The 18,362-nt window shown below is 46.9% G+C and overlaps 1 protein-coding gene and 2 long non-coding RNA genes across 3 annotated transcripts; all 3 read right to left on the bottom strand.

Moving 5' to 3' along the window:
• Window positions 1-75: 75 nt before the first annotated feature.
• LOC149356218 (uncharacterized) lies at window positions 76-2,008 on the bottom strand. The gene is made up of 10 exons (XR_016289802.1): window positions 1,895-2,008; window positions 1,691-1,809; window positions 1,490-1,609; window positions 1,286-1,404; window positions 1,085-1,204; window positions 881-999; window positions 680-799; window positions 476-594; window positions 275-394; window positions 76-189 (listed from the first exon to the last, which is right to left on the bottom strand). It is a non-coding gene; the product is annotated as an uncharacterized LOC149356218 (long non-coding RNA).
• Window positions 2,009-2,100: 92 nt separating this feature from the next.
• Window positions 2,101-2,762, bottom strand: LOC149356217 (uncharacterized). Its single transcript, XR_016289801.1, has 4 exons — window positions 2,705-2,762; window positions 2,501-2,619; window positions 2,300-2,419; window positions 2,101-2,214 (listed from the first exon to the last, which is right to left on the bottom strand). It is a non-coding gene; the product is annotated as an uncharacterized LOC149356217 (long non-coding RNA).
• A 1,070-nt stretch (window positions 2,763-3,832) lies between these two features.
• LOC149356216 (uncharacterized) lies at window positions 3,833-17,642 on the bottom strand. Its single transcript, XM_089584145.1, has 4 exons — window positions 15,441-17,642; window positions 7,572-7,669; window positions 6,632-6,852; window positions 3,833-5,771 (listed from the first exon to the last, which is right to left on the bottom strand). Exons 1-4 carry the CDS (start codon window positions 15,484-15,486, stop codon window positions 5,651-5,653), a joined length of 486 nt encoding a protein of 161 aa, XP_089440271.1. The 5' UTR covers window positions 15,487-17,642; the 3' UTR covers window positions 3,833-5,650.
• Between the last annotated feature and the right edge of the window lie 720 nt (window positions 17,643-18,362).

Below are 18,362 nucleotides of genomic sequence, written 5' to 3'. Positions count from 1 at the left end.
ATTGGCGCATGATATTGTTCGAAAATACGCCCCGAATGTCATTCATGCAGAAGTTACACATGTTACTCACTGAAAGTTGGAAGTGTTTGCATGGGACAAAGTGTGAGTGATGTCATTGGCAGCCATTGGTCCTCATTACACTTGCAAAGTAGGATTCCGAGCCCTGCCACGAAGATGCTATGTCGGCCTCTGGTGCAGCAGAAGGGAGAACACACATCTTGCAGCTCATCAGACAGTTCAGACTTTCAAACACGCTGGATGTTGTCGCCCTCACCTTGGCGAAAGCCGATCGTTGGTGCTGGGAAAGCACTTATGCTGGCTTCTGATGCATCAGAGAAGGATCGCTGACTCTTGGCGCTGCTCATAACTTCCTTCTCAAACTTTCAGGTGCGCTCTGGAAGGGAAATTGGAGCATGATATTGTTCGAAAATACGCCCCGAATGTCATTCATGCAGAAGTTACACATGTTACTCACTGAAAGTTGGAAGTGTTTGCATGGGACACAGTGTGAGTGATGTCATTGGCAGCCATTGGTCCTCATTACACTTGCAAAGTAGGATTCCGAGCCCTGCCACGAAGATGCTATGTCGGCCTCTGGTGCAGCAGAAGGGGGAACACGCATCTTGCAGCTCATCAGACAGTTCAGACTTTCAAACACGCTGGATGTTGTCGCCCTCACCTTGGCGAAAGCCGATCGTTGGTGCTGGGAAAGCACTTATGCTGGCTTCTGATGCATCAGAGAAGGATCGCTGACTCTTGGCGCTGCTCATAACTTCCTTCTCAAACTTTCAGGTGCGCTCTGGAAAGGACATTGGCGCATGATATTGTTCGAAAATACGCCCCGAATGTCATTCATGCAGAAGTTACACATGTTACTCACTGAAAGTTGGAAGTGTTTGCATGGGACACAGTGTGAGTGATGTCATTGGCAGCCATTGGTCCTCATTACACTTGCAAAGTAGGATTCCGAGCCCTGCCACGAAGATGCTATGTCGGCCTCTGGTGCAGCAGAAGGGGGAACACACATCTTGCAGCTCATCAGACAGTTCAGACTTTCAAACACGCTGGATGTTGTCGCCCTCACCTTGGCGAAAGCCGATCGTTGGTGCTGGGAAAGCACTTATGCTGGCTTCTGATGCATCAGAGAAGGATCGCTGACTCTTGGCGCTGCTCATAACTTCCTTCTCAAACTTTCAGGTGCGCTCTGGAAGGGAAATTGGAGCATGATATTGTTCGAAAATACGCCCCGAATGTCATTCATGCAGAAGTTACACATGTTACTCACTGAAAGTTGGAAGTGTTTGCATGGGACACAGTGTGAGTGATGTCATTGGCAGCCATTGGTCCTCATTACACTTGCAAAGTAGGATTCCGAGCCCTGCCACGAAGATGCTATGTCGGCCTCTGGTGCAGCAGAAGGGGGAACACACATCTTGCAACTCATCAGACAGTTCAGACTTTCAAACACGCTGGATGTTGTCGCCCTCACCTTGGCGAAAGCCGATCGTTGGTGCTGGGAAAGCACTTATGCTGGCTTCTGATGCATCAGAGAAGGATCGCTGACTCTTGGCGCTGCTCATAACTTCCTTCTCAAACTTTCAGGTGCGCTCTGGAAAGGAAATTGGCGCATGATATTGTTCGAAAATACGCCCCGAATGTCATTCATGCAGAAGTTACACATGTTACTCACTGAAAGTTGGAAGTGTTTGCATGGGACACAGTGTGAGTGATGTCATTGGCAGCCATTGGTCCTCATTACACTTGCAAAGTAGGATTCCGAGCCCTGCCACGAAGATGCTATGTCGGCCTCTGGTGCAGCAGAAGGGGGAACACACATCTTGCAGCTCATCAGACAGTTCAGACTTTCAAACACGCTGGATGTTGTCGCCCTCACCTTGGCGAAAGCCGATCGTTGGTGCTGGGAAAGCACTTATGCTGGCTTCTGATGCATCAGAGAAGGATCGCTGACTCTTGGCGCTGCTCATAACTTCCTTCTCAAACTTTCAGGTGCGCTCTGGAAAGGAAATTGGCGCATGATATTGTTCGAAAATACGCCCCGAATGTCATTCATGCAGAAGTTACACATGTTACTCACTGAAAGTTGGAAGTGTTTGCATGGGACAAAGTGTGAGTGATGTCATTGGCAGCCATTGGTCCTCATTACACTTGCAAAGTAGGATTCCGAGCCCTGCCACGAAGATGCTATGTCGGCCTCTGGTGCAGCAGAAGGGGGAACACGCATCTTGCAGCTCATCAGACAGTTCAGACTTTCAAACACGCTGGATGTTGTCACCCTCACCTTGGCGAAAGCCGATCGTTGGTGCTGGGAAAGCACTTATGCTGGCTTCTGATGCATCAGAGAAGGATCGCTGACTCTTGGCGCTGCTCATAACTTCCTTCTCAAACTTTCAGGTGCGCTCTGGAAGGGAAATTGGAGCATGATATTGTTCGAAAATACGCCCCGAATGTCATTCATGCAGAAGTTACACATGTTACTCACTGAAAGTTGGAAGTGTTTGCATGGGACACAGTGTGAGTGATGTCATTGGCAGCCATTGGTCCTCATTACACTTGCAAAGTAGGATTCCGAGCCCTGCCACGAAGATGCTATGTCGGCCTCTGGTGCAGCAGAAGGGGGAACACGCATCTTGCAGCTCATCAGACAGTTCAGACTTTCAAACACGCTGGATGTTGTCCCCCTCACCTTGGCGAAAGCCGATCGTTGGTGCTGGGAAAGCACTTATGCTGGCTTCTGATGCATCAGAAGGATCGCTGACTCTTGGCGCTGCTCATAACTTCCTTCTCAAACTTTCAGGTGCCCTCTGGAAAGGAAATTGGCGCATGATATTGTTCGAAAATACGCCCCGAATGTCATTCATGCAGAAGTTACACATGTTACTCACTGAAAGTTGGAAGTGTTTGCATGGGACAAAGTGTGAGTGATGTCATTGGCAGCCATTGGTCCTCATTACACTTGCAAAGTAGGATTCCGAGCCCTGCCACGAAGATGCTATGTCGGCCTCTGGTGCAGCAGAAGGGGGAACACACATCTTGCAACTCATCAGACAGTTCAGACTTTCAAACACGCTGGATGTTGTCGCCCTCACCTTGGCGAAAGCCGATCGTTGGTGCTGGGAAAGCACTTATGCTGGCTTCTGATGCATCAGAGAAGGATCGCTGACTCTTGGCGCTGCTCATAACTTCCTTCTCAAACTTTCAGGTGCGCTCTGGAAAGGAAATTGGCGCATGATATTGTTCGAAAATACGCCCCGAATGTCATTCATGCAGAAGTTACACATGTTACTCACTGAAAGTTGGAAGTGTTTGCATGGGACACAGTGTGAGTGATCCCAGTCAAAAATTCCTTCAGCCTATCGGTCTGAAGGCTGAAGGAACCCGTAATTTGGGCTTGTTGGGCCTGTCGGGCTTGTTGGGCCTGTCGGGCCTGTTGGTGATGGCCTGTCGGGCCTGTTGGTGATGGCCTGTCGGGCCTGTTGGTGATGGACCTGATGGTGATGGACCTGATGGTGATGGACCTGTCGGTGTCAGACCTGTTGGTTCTAATGGCGTCGGCCTGTTGGCACAGATCCTGCTTGCAGGTATCGGGATAGTGTTAGGCCTAATGAGGGACGCCAGTCCTAATGGCGCACCATAGATAAGTTTTTTCATCACTCAGAAATGTGTGCTGCACATTGCGCATGATAACATAGCTTCTTCGATTAGTGCATCGCAAGCTGTTGCAAAAAGGCAGCGCCTGCTACTAATAATATTTTCCAATTAAGCTGGCCAAAAGGGTCTGTAATGCCCTACGATATATATACTGACAACCAGATTTAGGGCAAACGAAAGCTTTATTATAAAATAGAAACCTGTAAAGAGGAAGATGATCAGCAGTCAGAGCAGCAGAACCGAGGCGAGGCGCGAGATGAGAAGACGACGATCGGCAGCTGAAGCAGCAGAGCCGACGCGCGGCGCGAGACGAGAGCGTGAACCGTTCCGGGACCGGACCTGTCCTTGCCCGCTCTAACCGGCCTTCACAACTGTCAATAAAGGCCGTTACATCTTGGTGGAGGTGCGGGGTAGCGGAGAGACGTCTTTTCAGGTGATTTTGTTGAGGCGCCAGTAGTCAACGCAAAAGCGGATAGAGCCGTCTTTCTTGGTGACAAGGACGACGGGGGAAGCCCAAGGACTGTGTGATGGTTGTATGACGCCACGCTGCAGCATATCATTGACCTGGGTGTCGATAACCTGCCGTTCGGTGGCCGAGACGCGATATGGGCGTTGGCGCAACGGCGAATGGGCGCCAGTGTCGATCCGATGGGTAACAGCTGAAGTGCGACCAAAACGGTGGTGAGAGAAGTCAAACGATGACCGAAACTTATCTAGCAGGGCCGCAAGCTGGGTCTTCTCCGGTGGCGAAAGATTTGTGTCGATTGAGCCCACAAAGACGGCCTCGGGAACGGGATCAGGAGACGGTGAGGAAGAAGTAAGTGAAGACACTTGCAGGCGGCAGGAGTCGTCCTCAGAAGGGTCCCAGGCGACGACGGAAGCGAAAGGCTGGACACATCCCAAGCATTCACCACGAAGAAGAGTGGAGGGGCACAGGAATGGATTCGTCAGGGGCAAGGCGCTGCAGCCGGCTGAGACGGCAAGCACGGCGAATGGCAGGGGTAGACAGTGGCGAGAAGCAGAGGAGTCGGACGGGATGAAGATGACAGGGCCGTTGGATCCAGAGTCGCAATGAACAGAGGCGAGCACAGCAGAGCACGGCGGGATCATGACGTCATCAGCCACAGTCAGCTTGGAGCACAAGTTAGTGGAAGCGTTCACAGAGTCGTCACCGAAGGGAAGAAGGGCGACTTCGGAATGAGCGCAGTCGATGACAACGTCATGTTGGGAGAGAAAGTCCCAGCCTAAGATGACGTCGTGAGACGGCCATGGGAAGACGATGAATTCAACAATATACAGAACGTCCTGAATAGTAACTCGGGCTGTACATGCCCCCAAAGGCGCAATAAGTTGCGAATTAGCGGCGCGAAGCATAAAACCATATAGCGGAGTCATCACTTTTCGTAACTGGCGGCACAATTTCTCACTTAGTACAGATACAGCAGCACTGGTGTCAACAAGCGCGAAAGCATCGGTGCCCTCCACAGAAACCGCGATCAAATTTGTCGGAGAAAGTCGAGGTCTTGAGCTTGGTGACGAGCAAGCAGTTCTTGCCTCCGGAACTGCGGGCACTAGTTTTCCGAAGGGGAAGAGGGACGACGGCGCATCGGGGAAACCGAGCGACGACGCGGAGATGGAGCACGGCGGCGAATATACGGCCTGAGATCGGAGGAAGCAGTGGTCTCAGAAGGCGAAGTGCGGTGAAAAGGCTGGGGAGGGGCGTAGGCGTAACCTCGAGGGTCAGTATTGGCAGCAGGGGACAACACTTGGCGGCGGCAGGGACGCATCACATGGCCAGGAATGCCGCAGACATAACAAATGGGTAGGTTGTCCGGTGTCCGCCATGGACGGAAACGTTGCGGTGGTGGCCAGGCAGGACGAAATGGTGTCGACTGCGGTGGATGCTGGTACGAAACGAACGTTTCTGGGCGGGGACGCCTGACGGCTTCGGCATAGGTAAGTGGCAAAATAAATTTATACATCATGACCTCCAATTTTTCATTGCACGTCCCCCAGCTTCTGTGAGAGGTGCATGCGCACGGCTTTCAGTCTCTTCTCTGCAAGCTCCTTTGGTATGTCTCCCATGTAGATATGAAACAGAGCTGCACAATAGAACACAAAATAGGCCACATTTGAACACAACTAGATACATGATAAATGCAAAAGTGAGATTCAGAATTACCACTCTCATTGTAAAAACACAGAAACGAATGTTCGCCATTAAAGGGGCCATGAAGCCTACTTTCGTGCATACCCTTGTTGTAGCATTTAATTCCCAACACATTAAATTACAATACCCAAAACTTTCAGTTGATTCCGTGCGGCAGATATCTTTAAAACGATTTTCGTTTCCTTTGCGAACTGACTGCTTGTCTGGCAACCTCTGATTGCTGACGACACATGGGCCTACCCACTCCGCGTCTGCTGTGTGTTGTTGAGAGAGAGAGAAAGGAATTTTAATGAGTTGGATGCATTGAGATGCTTGCATGAAAACCAAAGACAGAGATTACTCGAAACAACAGGCAATGCTATTATACATTCTGTGCAGATATGTCAATTGCACTATCTTTGTCGCAGCAAGATCGGAGAACGCGCACAATGACTTGCCACCAGTCGTTGAGAACGCTAATTTCACAACCAAATAGATAAATCAGGTTACTGGCAGAACGGATCTTAGCGAGAGCCACACAAACAGTGTGGAGATCTCTGAAAGTGCTGTGATAGAGCCTGCATGAAGAAACGTATGGGCATAACACACCTTGCAAAAACTAAACGTCACTTTTGCCCGACTTTGCAGTTTTGGATGCAATAAGGACATTGCAGTTGTTACAAACCTCGGATACAATGAACAGGATCTCCATGACTATCACGCTTTCTGTAAGTGAGCGCGACTGTATTTGGCTGAAGCAAAGTTTGATTGCCTAGGTGTTACTCAAAGCAAAGAAAAAAAAAGCACTAGCACCTTTCAGAGAAGACTTTTTCCGGTGTAAGTGCCGGTTTCGCCTCTGTTCTGCCAAGAGACCGGCACTTATTTGAAAGCACGCCAGTCACGCTGCGGCTCTTCAGCTCATCAGGTGTCCAATACACCTGAGTAGCACCGCGGCAGAACATTGAGTCTGTTGGTGCTCTCAGGAGCATCTGCCAGGCACCAGGCTCCATCCAGAGCCCACTGCCTGCATAGACCTGCAGCAAACGTGGAGAATTTCGCATTTGTACACATTAACAGCAATGACTCAAGGTATTTTAAATATTTCATAACTTAAAACAAACAGCTGAAAAACATAAAAATTATGTAGGCATGAATGCACTCTTTTACAGCGAGCAGTGTCCAAAATCAGTAGATTTTTTATTTCTAGCCTTATAATTCGAAAAAAAAGAAATTGCTTGCGTGCAACATGAAATATATAGCACAATCTTCTGACAGTTCTAGCTTCTCTTCATTCCGAGTCAAATACCGCCAAAAGTTGAAATAATGTTCTCTGCCCCAATTCAAACAAACTTCAGAAATGAGAATAAATTTCACATACCAACAACTAGGCATACCTTACAGAACAAGGCAGCCTCCTCATGATCAAAAATTACTTGTGTACTAAGAATTTCCTCAGGACAAGAATAACTGCAGACCCATTATGGCATCGTCAGGTAATGAAGTACAAAAATGACAAATTAGAAATGCTGACCTGTGCCTTACATGATATTGTCTGAAACCACACATCTATGCTTTGCACACTACCCTTTTCGGCACACTTACTGGGACTAGTATAAGTTTCTACTGTAAGCTAGCATCATCCTCTAAACTGTACCCATTTCACTATGTACCAGCCCCAATTTAATTAAGAATCATTCACTCACTCTACTATGGTATTTGATACACTATATGACTTAAGAACACGCACAATCACCTTTCCATCATCCCTAGCAGAACCTATCACAGTGTCCTGCCCACCAGGCAGCTGGAGCTGGCAGTCCGCGGCGGTCTCCATCTCCTCGGCTGAGCATACTTTTTTGACAAGAAAAGGAAGTACACAAATATCAATGCACCTCAGCAGCACATATAAGCAAAAGCAAACTGAGTTCAGTTTGACATTGTGGGCTATCAAGTAAATGAAAAAAATTAAGTATTTTGCTCTCAAGGTAACAGTGAAAGCTTTGCACAGTAGAACCTCGCTGCTGAGTTGATGGGTGCTGCATTTTCCTGGCTGCTACACATTGTAGTGGTCTAGATCTGGCATGATGATAATAGGGTTCCATGCATTATAAACCCTGCTGTTCGTTGCATTGTAACTTCGGCCACATTCCTACACAGTAATACTTGTGAAATAACACCCCATGCCAGCCTAAATGAGAAACAGTGGCAGTCATATGTTTACTTCTAAAGCGGCTTTACTTGGCCTGGCATGTCTAGCACCACTGCGTTAGGCAGACGGCATTCAGACAGGCTGTGCCATCATCATCCACAGTGGTTGCACTTTTTTGAAGCAGTAGCTTCACTGCTACAGGTGCACGGCTGAGATCGCCATGTACGCAACATGACCTTCAAGTCTGCCACAAATAAAATAAACAAACAAATAAACCTCACAATCAGTGGGATTCAAACTCAGGTCCATTGGGCGAGAGCCAGGTGCGCTAACCACTAAGCTTCAGACCCACGGTGTGACAATTCAATAAAACTGGAGATATACAGGGTGTCCCAGCTAAAAGTAACCAAGCTTGTTAAAAAGAGGATGATCCCTAGCCGAGTGAGACCAACTGAGGGTTGTTGATAGTCGCGTGTCCTAGTCTGCAGTATTTAGCAAAGACTAATTAGCTAACTTTTTAATTATTGCTTTCAGGAAGAAATTGTCAATGCAGGAGTTGTAGATCGCATAGAAAAATAATCGTTTGCCTTGTTTGCAGCTAAGTACCACTGATACAACTTCTTTTATCTGACTTAAAAGAAAGCCCGCGAAATACAAAAAGAACCACGTGATAGGGAAGCAGTTACAGCGCTCCCAAACGAGCGATCAAGCAACGACATCCGCTTATGTTTGCAACGCTGTCCCGTACAGCTTTTGGCGTCTTGAGGAGGTGGCGAGATATGCACCAGGAACTGCTTATGCGTCATGGAAAGTGAGCGGGTGCTGCTTTTCAAGGAAGTGAAGCGCGGCTCGCATGGAGCGCTTTTTCACGCGTAACCTCGCCTCGAGTGATAGGAATGTGGCCGTGCCGCTAACTTGCACCGTCACGCGCTGAAGAAACGGTCGCCCTAGCGCCGATGCGAGAGTTAATTACGTATATCTCGCAACCATCACAAAACGCCGAACCCCGTTCGGGACAACGTTGCAAAGATAAGCGAATGTCTTTGCTTGGCTGGTCGTCTGGGAGCGCTGAAACTGCTTCCCTATCACGTGGCTCTTTTTGCATTTCGCGGGCTTTCTTTTAAGTCAAATAAAAGAAGCTGTATCAGTGGTACTTGGCTGCAAACACGGCAAACGGTTATTTTTCAAAGGGATCTACAACTCCTGCATTGACACTTTCTTCCTGTAGGCAATAATTAAAAAGTTAGCTAATTAGTCTCTGCTAATTAATCATGTTTGCATAATAAAAAAAAAATACTACAGACTAGGACACGCGACTGGCAACAACCCTCAGTTGGTCTCACTCGGCTAGGGATCATCCTCTTTTTTACAAGCTTCGTTACTTTTAGCTGGGACACCCTGTATATGTGCTTCTTGTATACTAACTGCTAGGTTACACAGCCGCTCATGCAATATCATGGTAATTTGTGATTCGAGCGATTCATGATTGATCAGTGACAGGCGATTTCGAGAGGAGTTTGAAGAGGAATAACAAGAGGAAGACGAAGAATACAAAGAGGAAGATTAGCGCTCCACACGCAGAAAATCTAACACCACGGGTATAGGAAAAAAATCAGCTGTGGTTTAGCTTCGGTTAAACCTGGTGAGAAGCAGTAGTTTCACGTAGCTACGTGCGGCAAAGTCCAAAGAAACAACAATCTTTCAACAAGCCGAGAAACTAGAAACAAACAAAGCTTTGCAAAGCGCAGCCACATGAAGCTACCGCTTCTCGCCATGTTTAATCAGAGCTAAACCACAGCTAATTTTTTCTTCACCTATCCTTGTTTCTTTGTAATTGTGCTGCTAGTGTTAGTGTGGCTGGCGCGATTGATTTTGTCCTTCCGCACCTCATCACATCTTTTGTGACTTCTGGATGCACACAGCAGTGGCAACAAAGAGGACGAGGGCTAGCCTCCGCTGGAACCAACCATTATGTTGGCTGTAGCGGCATTAGACATTCTCAGAAAGTATGTTTGCAATAATCGCAACAGCCACATAGCCCCGTAAATTCTGGAGAAATGAGTAGTCCTCACCGGACGTAAGAAAATGCAGCAGACAATGCTGCATGATTTTTTCAAGTGCCAGCACTGCAATAAATGTGTTTAGTTCTTCATTCCTGTCATTTTTAAATTTGTCCTACTTCCTGCCTCTAATGTTTCCTCGCTCTTGCATTTTTTTTTTTGTAGCAAGAGCTATTGGTCGCAAAGTAGCATTTTCACTGCGGCGGTGGTCACACCGTGGTCACACCGCTTCTTGCGCCGCTGCCTAGCAACCGTTGCCAGATGGAGCCGCGCCATCTGGTGCAACGTCAGAGGAGGAGGAGAGCCAGAGATAGCAGTAGGCACAGCAAGAGACCTCCCAAATCTACGTACGCATTCACTGGACACCCAGAAATCACGCACAAGGGACCGGGAACAGGACTGCCCACGAGGCTGCTGGCGCGCAGCTAGAGGAAGACCGTCGGCATTGCCTTAACGTGAGCCGACCAACTCGGACCACCCTTATCGTTCTCCCATCCCGCTCATAATACCTGACTCTATCATCACACGCCTTTAACAAGAGCAGAGGGGTTTGTCGTGGGACTTTGTCCCAGACATTACTCCATCCATTCCTTCTGGACTTTCTCGCCCGGCCCAAGTTCTCGCTCACAAGGTGCGAGCCGGTGCAGCGTACACCCCGGACATCCCGAGTCGATGGCACCGAACCAGGATCGGCTGCCCCGATTGCCCTGCTGACTCTGTTGATTTGCACCACCTGATCTGGACCTGTCCTGGCACTGCGAGCCTCTGCGCCTGCTACACCTCTGCCTACCACATCCAGACATACGATGACTGGACGGCCCCCAGTACCGACGCCAAGCGCAAGCTCAGTGCCCTGCTAGACTTCATGTCAGAGACCGACACCCTCACCTTCACCTAACCAACCCACTTCCCCCTTGGGCCTCAGGTCATCCTTGTGATTAAAGATTTATGAATGAATGAGCAGCGGCCTGTATAAGAGGGCGGTTCGTTGAAGCTGTTGTGGCCAGAGATGGAGAGCGAGTCGGAGAGGCTGAAACAAACCAAGCTTAGCTGTTGGAACGAAACAAGGCAAAGGCGACCAGACCGAGGAAGAACGTGCAGAACGTCTGAATAAGCGACGCCGTGAAGATGCAGCTCGACGAGTTCGCCTAGCCTCTGAAGGTCCATTACCTCTCGCTACGTATGTCTGGCATAGCTGAGCTAAGCCACAGCCAATTTTTTTTAGTCCCGTGAGGAGTACATCAGCAGGGTTATGCTGTATTAAAACTTGTAGAAACATTAATACTATGAGAAACACATCTCAGTGAAGAGTTGATCGGCTGCTACACTAACAGTAGTAAAGCTTTTTGACGGGCTAGTTGGTACATATTCATATTTGAAAGGGTGTGCGCTAAAAAAGACAAACACAGGAAAAAGATAGACGACAGGAAAGAAGCGCAACTTCCAACTTTAATGACGACAAAAGAAGCCAGGCGCACATATATATCCGCTGATAAACAGATATGAGCTGCGTGATGGAGCGTGACCCCATCAACCAAACATAAGACAGCGCAAAAAATGCATATCTAAGTGACATTAAAAGAAACCCAAGAAAGTGAACATATCAAACACCTGCCGAGGTAAGGTAAAAAAGTGGGATTCGTATCGGCTGACAACAATGCATAACAACATGGGAAAACAGAGCTGTATGAAAGATGACACTGAAAAAGAGGATAACACCATAAAAAAGGCTAACAACATGACGAAATTTTTAACAAAGAACAAGTGAAAGATGGAGATAAAAACCGTGTAAAGGGTGGTAAATAAAGGCACATTGGAACATCTAAAAGGACAATAAAACATAGAGAGGCGAACGGGTTAATAGTCTAGATGGACCCATCCAGAAAGGCAAGTTCATTTCTAGACAGGTTAATGGAAGGCGTGCTAACGCACTTGTCTTTCCTGAGGTGAATAAAAAAGGCCTCGATTACTTCTCTTTCTGTCTTGTCCTGAGCCTTAGCTAGAAACTTGGTTTCATTAAACTTGGGGTAGCAGTTCTGGCAACTGCTGCAGTGTAACGGAAGGTTACCTCCAGACCTGTTCTTCATGGTGACGTTGTGCCTGCGGGCGCGCTCATTGAAACATTTCCCGGTTTGACCCACATACACTTTGCCGCACGTCAAGGGAATCTCGTACACAACATTGGCAGTGCATTGTGTGTACACGGTTTGATGCTTGATATTACAGGCCTTCTTAACACGCTTCCTGGTCACCATCGGACATAATTTCACCAGTTTGCAAGTAGCCGAAAAAACTAGCCTAACCCCGTGACGAGACGCAACTTTCTTTAAATTGTGTGAAAGACCATGCAGGTAAGGTATAACCTGCACAGGTTTCCGTTCTGTTTGATGTTTAGCATGCTCCGAGGCGGTCAAAGGAGCTGAGACCGGATGCCTCGAAATATTCTTTTCAGGTAAAACGCATAAGCCTGCTTGTCCACTACGTGCCATTGTGTCTGAAAGGGATACGTGGCAAAACGTTGTGGGTGACTTCCTTCGGTGCCAACTGGACAGAATAGCTGGCGCTTACCCTTACCGCGTTCGAAGCTCAAAGGAAGTGGTGCAGGTACTGGAGGGAGGCAAGGTATCGGCCACAACTGGTTTTTCAATTGACGTTGAGGACTTATTTTACTCTGTGCCTCACGACGGGTTGTTGGATGCTGTTCGTGAACATTTGGAAGAATTTGGCGAAGTCAGGTTTCAAAATTCTGCCGGTGTCACAACTGAAAAATTTCTGGACCTACTATTGTTTTATTTGGATTCCACTGTTATTTGCTTCCAGGATGAGTTTTACTTGCAAAAAGCCGGAATTTGTATAGGTTCCTCAGTCGCACCGGTCTTATGCGGAATTTTTCTGGCGTCATTTGACCGGCGCCTTGAAGCTAGCTTGAAGGACACAGGGATAACATGTATTTTCAGATACGTCGACGATTATCTTGTCCTTCTTAACGCACCTTCATACTGTGCTGCTGATACACTTGTAGTCCAAATTCTCACTACCTTCTGTTCTTCATCGAGGGGTCTAAAATTCACGCATGAACGAGCAGATCATGATCGACTCCAGTTTCTTGACTTACAGCTTATTTTTACAAATGATCATGTGTGTTGGTCTTATCAGCCGCACTCAAAGAAGTCACTTTTGCCCTATGATAGTGCCCACTCCAAGCTGGTAAAGCTTGGCATAGTATCTCTTTGCATGAAATCTGCATTAGAAAAATCCTGCGGCCACAAGATAGGTGAAAGTTTCCAGTGCCAGATCGACCGAATTTCTGCTGCAGGTTACCCTGCAAATCTGGTCACGAACATGTCTGAAAACCTTTTGCAAAAAATTAAAAACTCGGAGCATGCTAAACATCAAACAGAACGGAAACCTGTGCAGGTTATACCTTACCTGCATGGTCTTTCACACAATTTAAAGAAAGTTGCGTCTCGTCACGGGGTTAGGCTGGTTTTTTCGGCTACTTGCAAACTGGCGAAATTATGTCCGATGGTGACCAGGAAGCGTGTTAAGAAGGCCTGTAATATCAAGCATCAAACCGTGTACACACAATGCACTGCCAATGTTGTGTACGAGATTCCCTTGACGTGCGGCAAAGTGTATGTGGGTCAAACCGGGAAATGTTTCAATGAGCGCGCCCGCAGGCACAACGTCACCATGAAGAACAGGTCTGGAGGTAACCTTCCGTTACACTGCAGCAGTTGCCAGAACTGCTACCCCAAGTTTAATGAAACCAAGTTTCTAGCTAAGGCTCAGGACAAGACAGAAAGAGAAGTAATCGAGGCCTTTTTTATTCACCTCAGGAAAGACAAGTGCGTTAGCACGCCTTCCATTAACCTGTCTAGAAATGAACTTGCCTTTCTGGATGGGTACATCTAGACTATTAACCCGTTCGCCTCTCTATGTTTTATTGTCCTTTTAGATGTTCCAATGTGCCTTTATTTACCACCCTTTACACGGTTTTTATCTCCATCTTTCACTTGTTCTTTGTTAAAAATTTCGTCATGTTGTTAGCCTTTTTTATGGTGTTATCCTCTTTTTCAGTGTCATCTTTCATACAGCTCTGTTTTCCCATGTTGTTATGCATTGTTGTCAGACGATACGAATCCCACTTTTTTACCTTACCTCGGCAGGTGTTTGATATGTTCACTTTCTTGGGTTTCTTTTAATGTCACTTAGATATGCATTTTTTGCGCTGTCTTATGTTTGGTTGATGGGGTCACGCTCCATCACGCAGCTCATATCTGTTTATCAGCGGATATATATGTGCGCCTGGCTTCTTTTGTTGTCATTAAAGTTGGAAGTTGCGCTTCTTTCCTGTCGTCTGTATCTTTTCCCTGTGTACGTCTTTTTTAGCGCACACCCTTTTAAACTACACTAACACTGATGGCTAAAAAGATAACTGGTGAAATAATGAGGGCTAAGTGACAAGTGACAACCGTGGCCGCAGTGGCTCAGTGGTTATAACGCTTGGCTGCTGACCCAAATGACGAGAGTTCGATCCAGCTGCGGCAATGGAATTTCGATGGAGGCGAAGTTCCAGGGGCCCGTGTGCTGTGCGATGTCAGTGCACGTTAAAGAACCTCAGCTGGTCGAAATTTCCGGAGCCCTCCACTACCACGTCCCTCATAGCCCGAGTCGCTTTGGGACGCTGAACCCCCATAAACGAGCCTTAAAGACACAGCAGAACACTGCGGAGCGAGAGCAGTTCAGAAAAATCGCATATCCTGCCAAAAATGAAAGGGACAGTACAGCAAGCCTCATAGGCAATGCAAAAAGAAAAAAAAAGACGTCAGGTTCAATTAACTGCGCATCTGCTGAAGGACAGCAGGAACACTGTGCCAGAAAACTTTTCAACCTGTACACGGTACAACGCCTAACAACTTTGAATGTACCAGACGACCAGAATAATGCTAATATATTTTGTTAATTCACAAGAAAGGGGATGTCAATCAATTAAAAAGCTTTTAATTATTAGATAACTATGGGAAAGAAACATGAAGCTTAATGAAAAGGCTTGAAATGCAACTGAAGGCAGGACGACAAGCTATCGAAAGGTATAGATGTAATCACACAGTAGAGTAGGAGAGCGACACAAAGTAGAGATAAAAAGTACAGAAAGAAATGGGGCCTGGGAAGGGTATGTAACCAATTTCAAGAAAGGTCAATGTAGCACATACAGTCAAAGTTAGGGGCACAGCAGAGATGGTGGAAGGATGAGAGTAGAAGTTTCAGGGGATAAGGCGCCCTCAAGTGGCACAAGACAGGATTAACAGGCGCTCATTGGACAAATCCTTTGTTTGCAGTGAACATTTTCTTAGGCCGATTTGATTACGAAAAATAAAAAATGGCATGCATCACAAGAAGGTTCGCTCACCAAACTCGTCTGGCCCACTGCCACTAGCCCCATTGATGGATGTCATTGCTGGGGCCAGTTCTGTGAATTAGGTATAGTTAGAGTTCATGTCCTTACACCAAAATGCACATCAAAGGTACCGTAAAAACCCGCGTATAATACGAGGTTTTTTCCCATAATTAGCGTCCTAAATTTCCGCCTCGTACTATTTGCGGATCCGAACAAAAATTTTCGGAGTTACTCGATGTTTTGGTTTCGTTTTTGCGGCGTGGCTATGGCTTCGCTTCGCTATTGGCGCGTGGCTACGGCTTGGCTTCGTTACTCTCGACAAACGACGTCACGACGTCGTTTCTTTGTTGATCCGTTGGGTGCGCCGGGGGGTCGCGGTGTGCCGTGCGCCTGTTGACAACGCACGTGCTAGCATGTAAGGCACGCTTCGTGAAGTGGATATTGTTTTAGAGAGCACGATGTCACGGTCTCGAAAACAGTACTCGGCTACTTTCAAGCGATTTTGGCTGCGGAGAACATCGGCAACGGTGCGGCCGGGAGGCAGTTTGGTGTCGTCGAAGGAAGCATTCGTGGATGGCCACAACAGAAAGAAGCCCTTTTCGCGTGCAGCGGAATGCGACAAAGCTTTCGCGGCCGTTTGATGGTTGTGTAAACAAACCGTTCAAGGACGCAGTCAGGCGGTGCTACGCAGAGTGGATGCGCTCAGGTGAGCCTGCAGTGACGCCAACCGGGCGGCTGAAGCGGGCTTAAGAAGTGCAGCATCTCGAACGCCCTCGATGGCACGGAAGATGAGTACATTTGGGATGATTTGTCGGACAAAGAAATGTTCGAAGAAAGCGCTACTGAAGAACAAAGTAATTGAAGTGAAGTGCGGGATGCGATTTGAATAAATGTCTTCTATGAGCTTGTGTTACTCGTATTATACGCGGGTGAAACTTTTTTTCCCATTTCGCGTCTCTAAATCTTAGCCCCGTATTATATTCGGGTTCGTATTATACGCGGGTTTTTACGGTATATTCACACAACGGATGAGGTCACAAAAAGATCTCTAGCATCACCTCAAGTAAAGGCAGTGTCCGCATGCTGAAAGCATTCACACATGAGATGAAAACAGCAGATCTTGTCCTAATAGAAAAAAAACGCCCTCCTCTTTCCATCTGCAGACACCAATTGGTTGGCGTCAATTCGTGACGTCAAGCCACATAATGCACAGTTCACCCTCAAGATTTGCAATTCAGTCCACCGTGTGAATTCACCTTAAGATGACTTCCAAGAGCACTTACTTTAAGCTCTAAGATATACATGCATGGTGACACCTACAACATGCAATTTGATGAAGTAGCTTAGCTAAGAAAAAAGGGATGAGCAGCACACATGTGAGCTACTCAGGAACAAGAACCAGAGCTAATGTTTTAAACAGTTACTAGGCACATTACCATAGCATGAAAATGCACACACACCTCTCAACTGGCATGTTAGAAATACAAAACACTTCAGTAAACTATCTACACAACAATAGCACACCTTGCAAACATACACCACCTGGACTTTGTGTTTCCCAAATATAAGACATTCATTTTGTGCACAAAATTGCAACAAATAAACAAAGTAGCAGTGCCACCTAATTGGCCATTTAGAAACAAGGAGCAGAGGTATTATGAACAGCAGAGTTAGTTGTTGGCCTGGTTAGCATCACTGATTTAAGTTCATAGTTTTCCAGCCCTACGGAACACACACACATACATGAGCCGCCACGGCAGTTCAGTGGTTATGGTGCTCGGCTGCTGGCCTGTTAAGACACGGGTTCTATCCTGGCCGCGGTGGTTGCATTTCGATGGAGGCAAAATGCTACAGGCCCGTAAATGCAAACTGCATGCAGGAGATCTAAAGAATGAGGACAGGTTCCAAACTTGTCAAGCACTGCAGTGATTGTACAGAGATTTTCAAGTGTGAAGATCCTTAGCAGAAGCAAGCCACTTGTGAAGGGACAGAGACGCATCATATTAAAAAAGCTGGTTCACAATGTGCGAGCAATACTTCAGTTGTATCATATAACACAGAAATGATGTTTCTTTCATAGTTTTGATGATAAAGGTGTGATAAGTTTGTTTTTTTCCTGCTCCGCTGGTCTGAAGGCATTTAAGCAGTGTCTGCGCCGTTAAATAACCAGTTGTCAGTGAGCGCTGTGTTTTATCCTTCTTCCCAACTTCAGTAAAACGGCAAGTTGAAGAAAACAGCGCAGCAACAGGCACAAGAAAGAAGATGGGACAGGTGCTGACTAGCAACTGAAGGTTTATTGAAAAGGAACACTTAAAATATACTCTCTTCACAACCAAGAGCGTGCATGAGCTGCGCGAACAACACTGATAAGCTATCAACTTCAGTCATGGTGGTCAAGATTCAACAGTTCACAGCCATGAACGGCCATCCGTCCTTGTTAATGATTGTGAACTATTGTATCCTGACCACCATGACTGAAGTTGACAGGTTATCAGTGTTGTTTGCGCAGCTCATGCACGCTCTTGGTTGCGAAGAGAGTATATTTTATGCATTCCTTTTCAATAAACCTTCAGTTGCTAGTCAGCACCTGTCTCATCTTCTCTCTTGTCCCTGTTGCTGCGCTGTTTTCTTCAAGTATTCTTCTTCCCTTCTTTGGTCATGCACCGTTGCACTGGAAAACTACAAATTTAAAGTACTCTCAACATTTGCCTGAACAATTTAGCACGTCTAAAATATGCTTATCTTCTGGTAGCCTCCAGCTGCTCACAATGATGGTCTCTTCTAATTCATGATGTGACAAGCAAAGCTGCATCCCTACAAAAAAAAGAAAGAACCAAAAATTTCCTAATATAAGCATCTTGGTGGGCACACGTCTAATAACAAATCTTTTACAATCCTCAATGAGCACAGACATTGGACAGCTCTGTACAAAGA

This window comes from Amblyomma mixtum, chromosome 3 (genome assembly GCF_055824585.1).
Source record: "Amblyomma mixtum isolate Tamu chromosome 3, ASM5582458v1, whole genome shotgun sequence".
NCBI classification, from domain to species: domain Eukaryota; kingdom Metazoa; phylum Arthropoda; class Arachnida; order Ixodida; family Ixodidae; genus Amblyomma; species Amblyomma mixtum.
The sequence above is the reverse complement of the archived record's forward strand: the minus strand, read 5'-3'. Positions and strand labels throughout refer to the sequence as shown.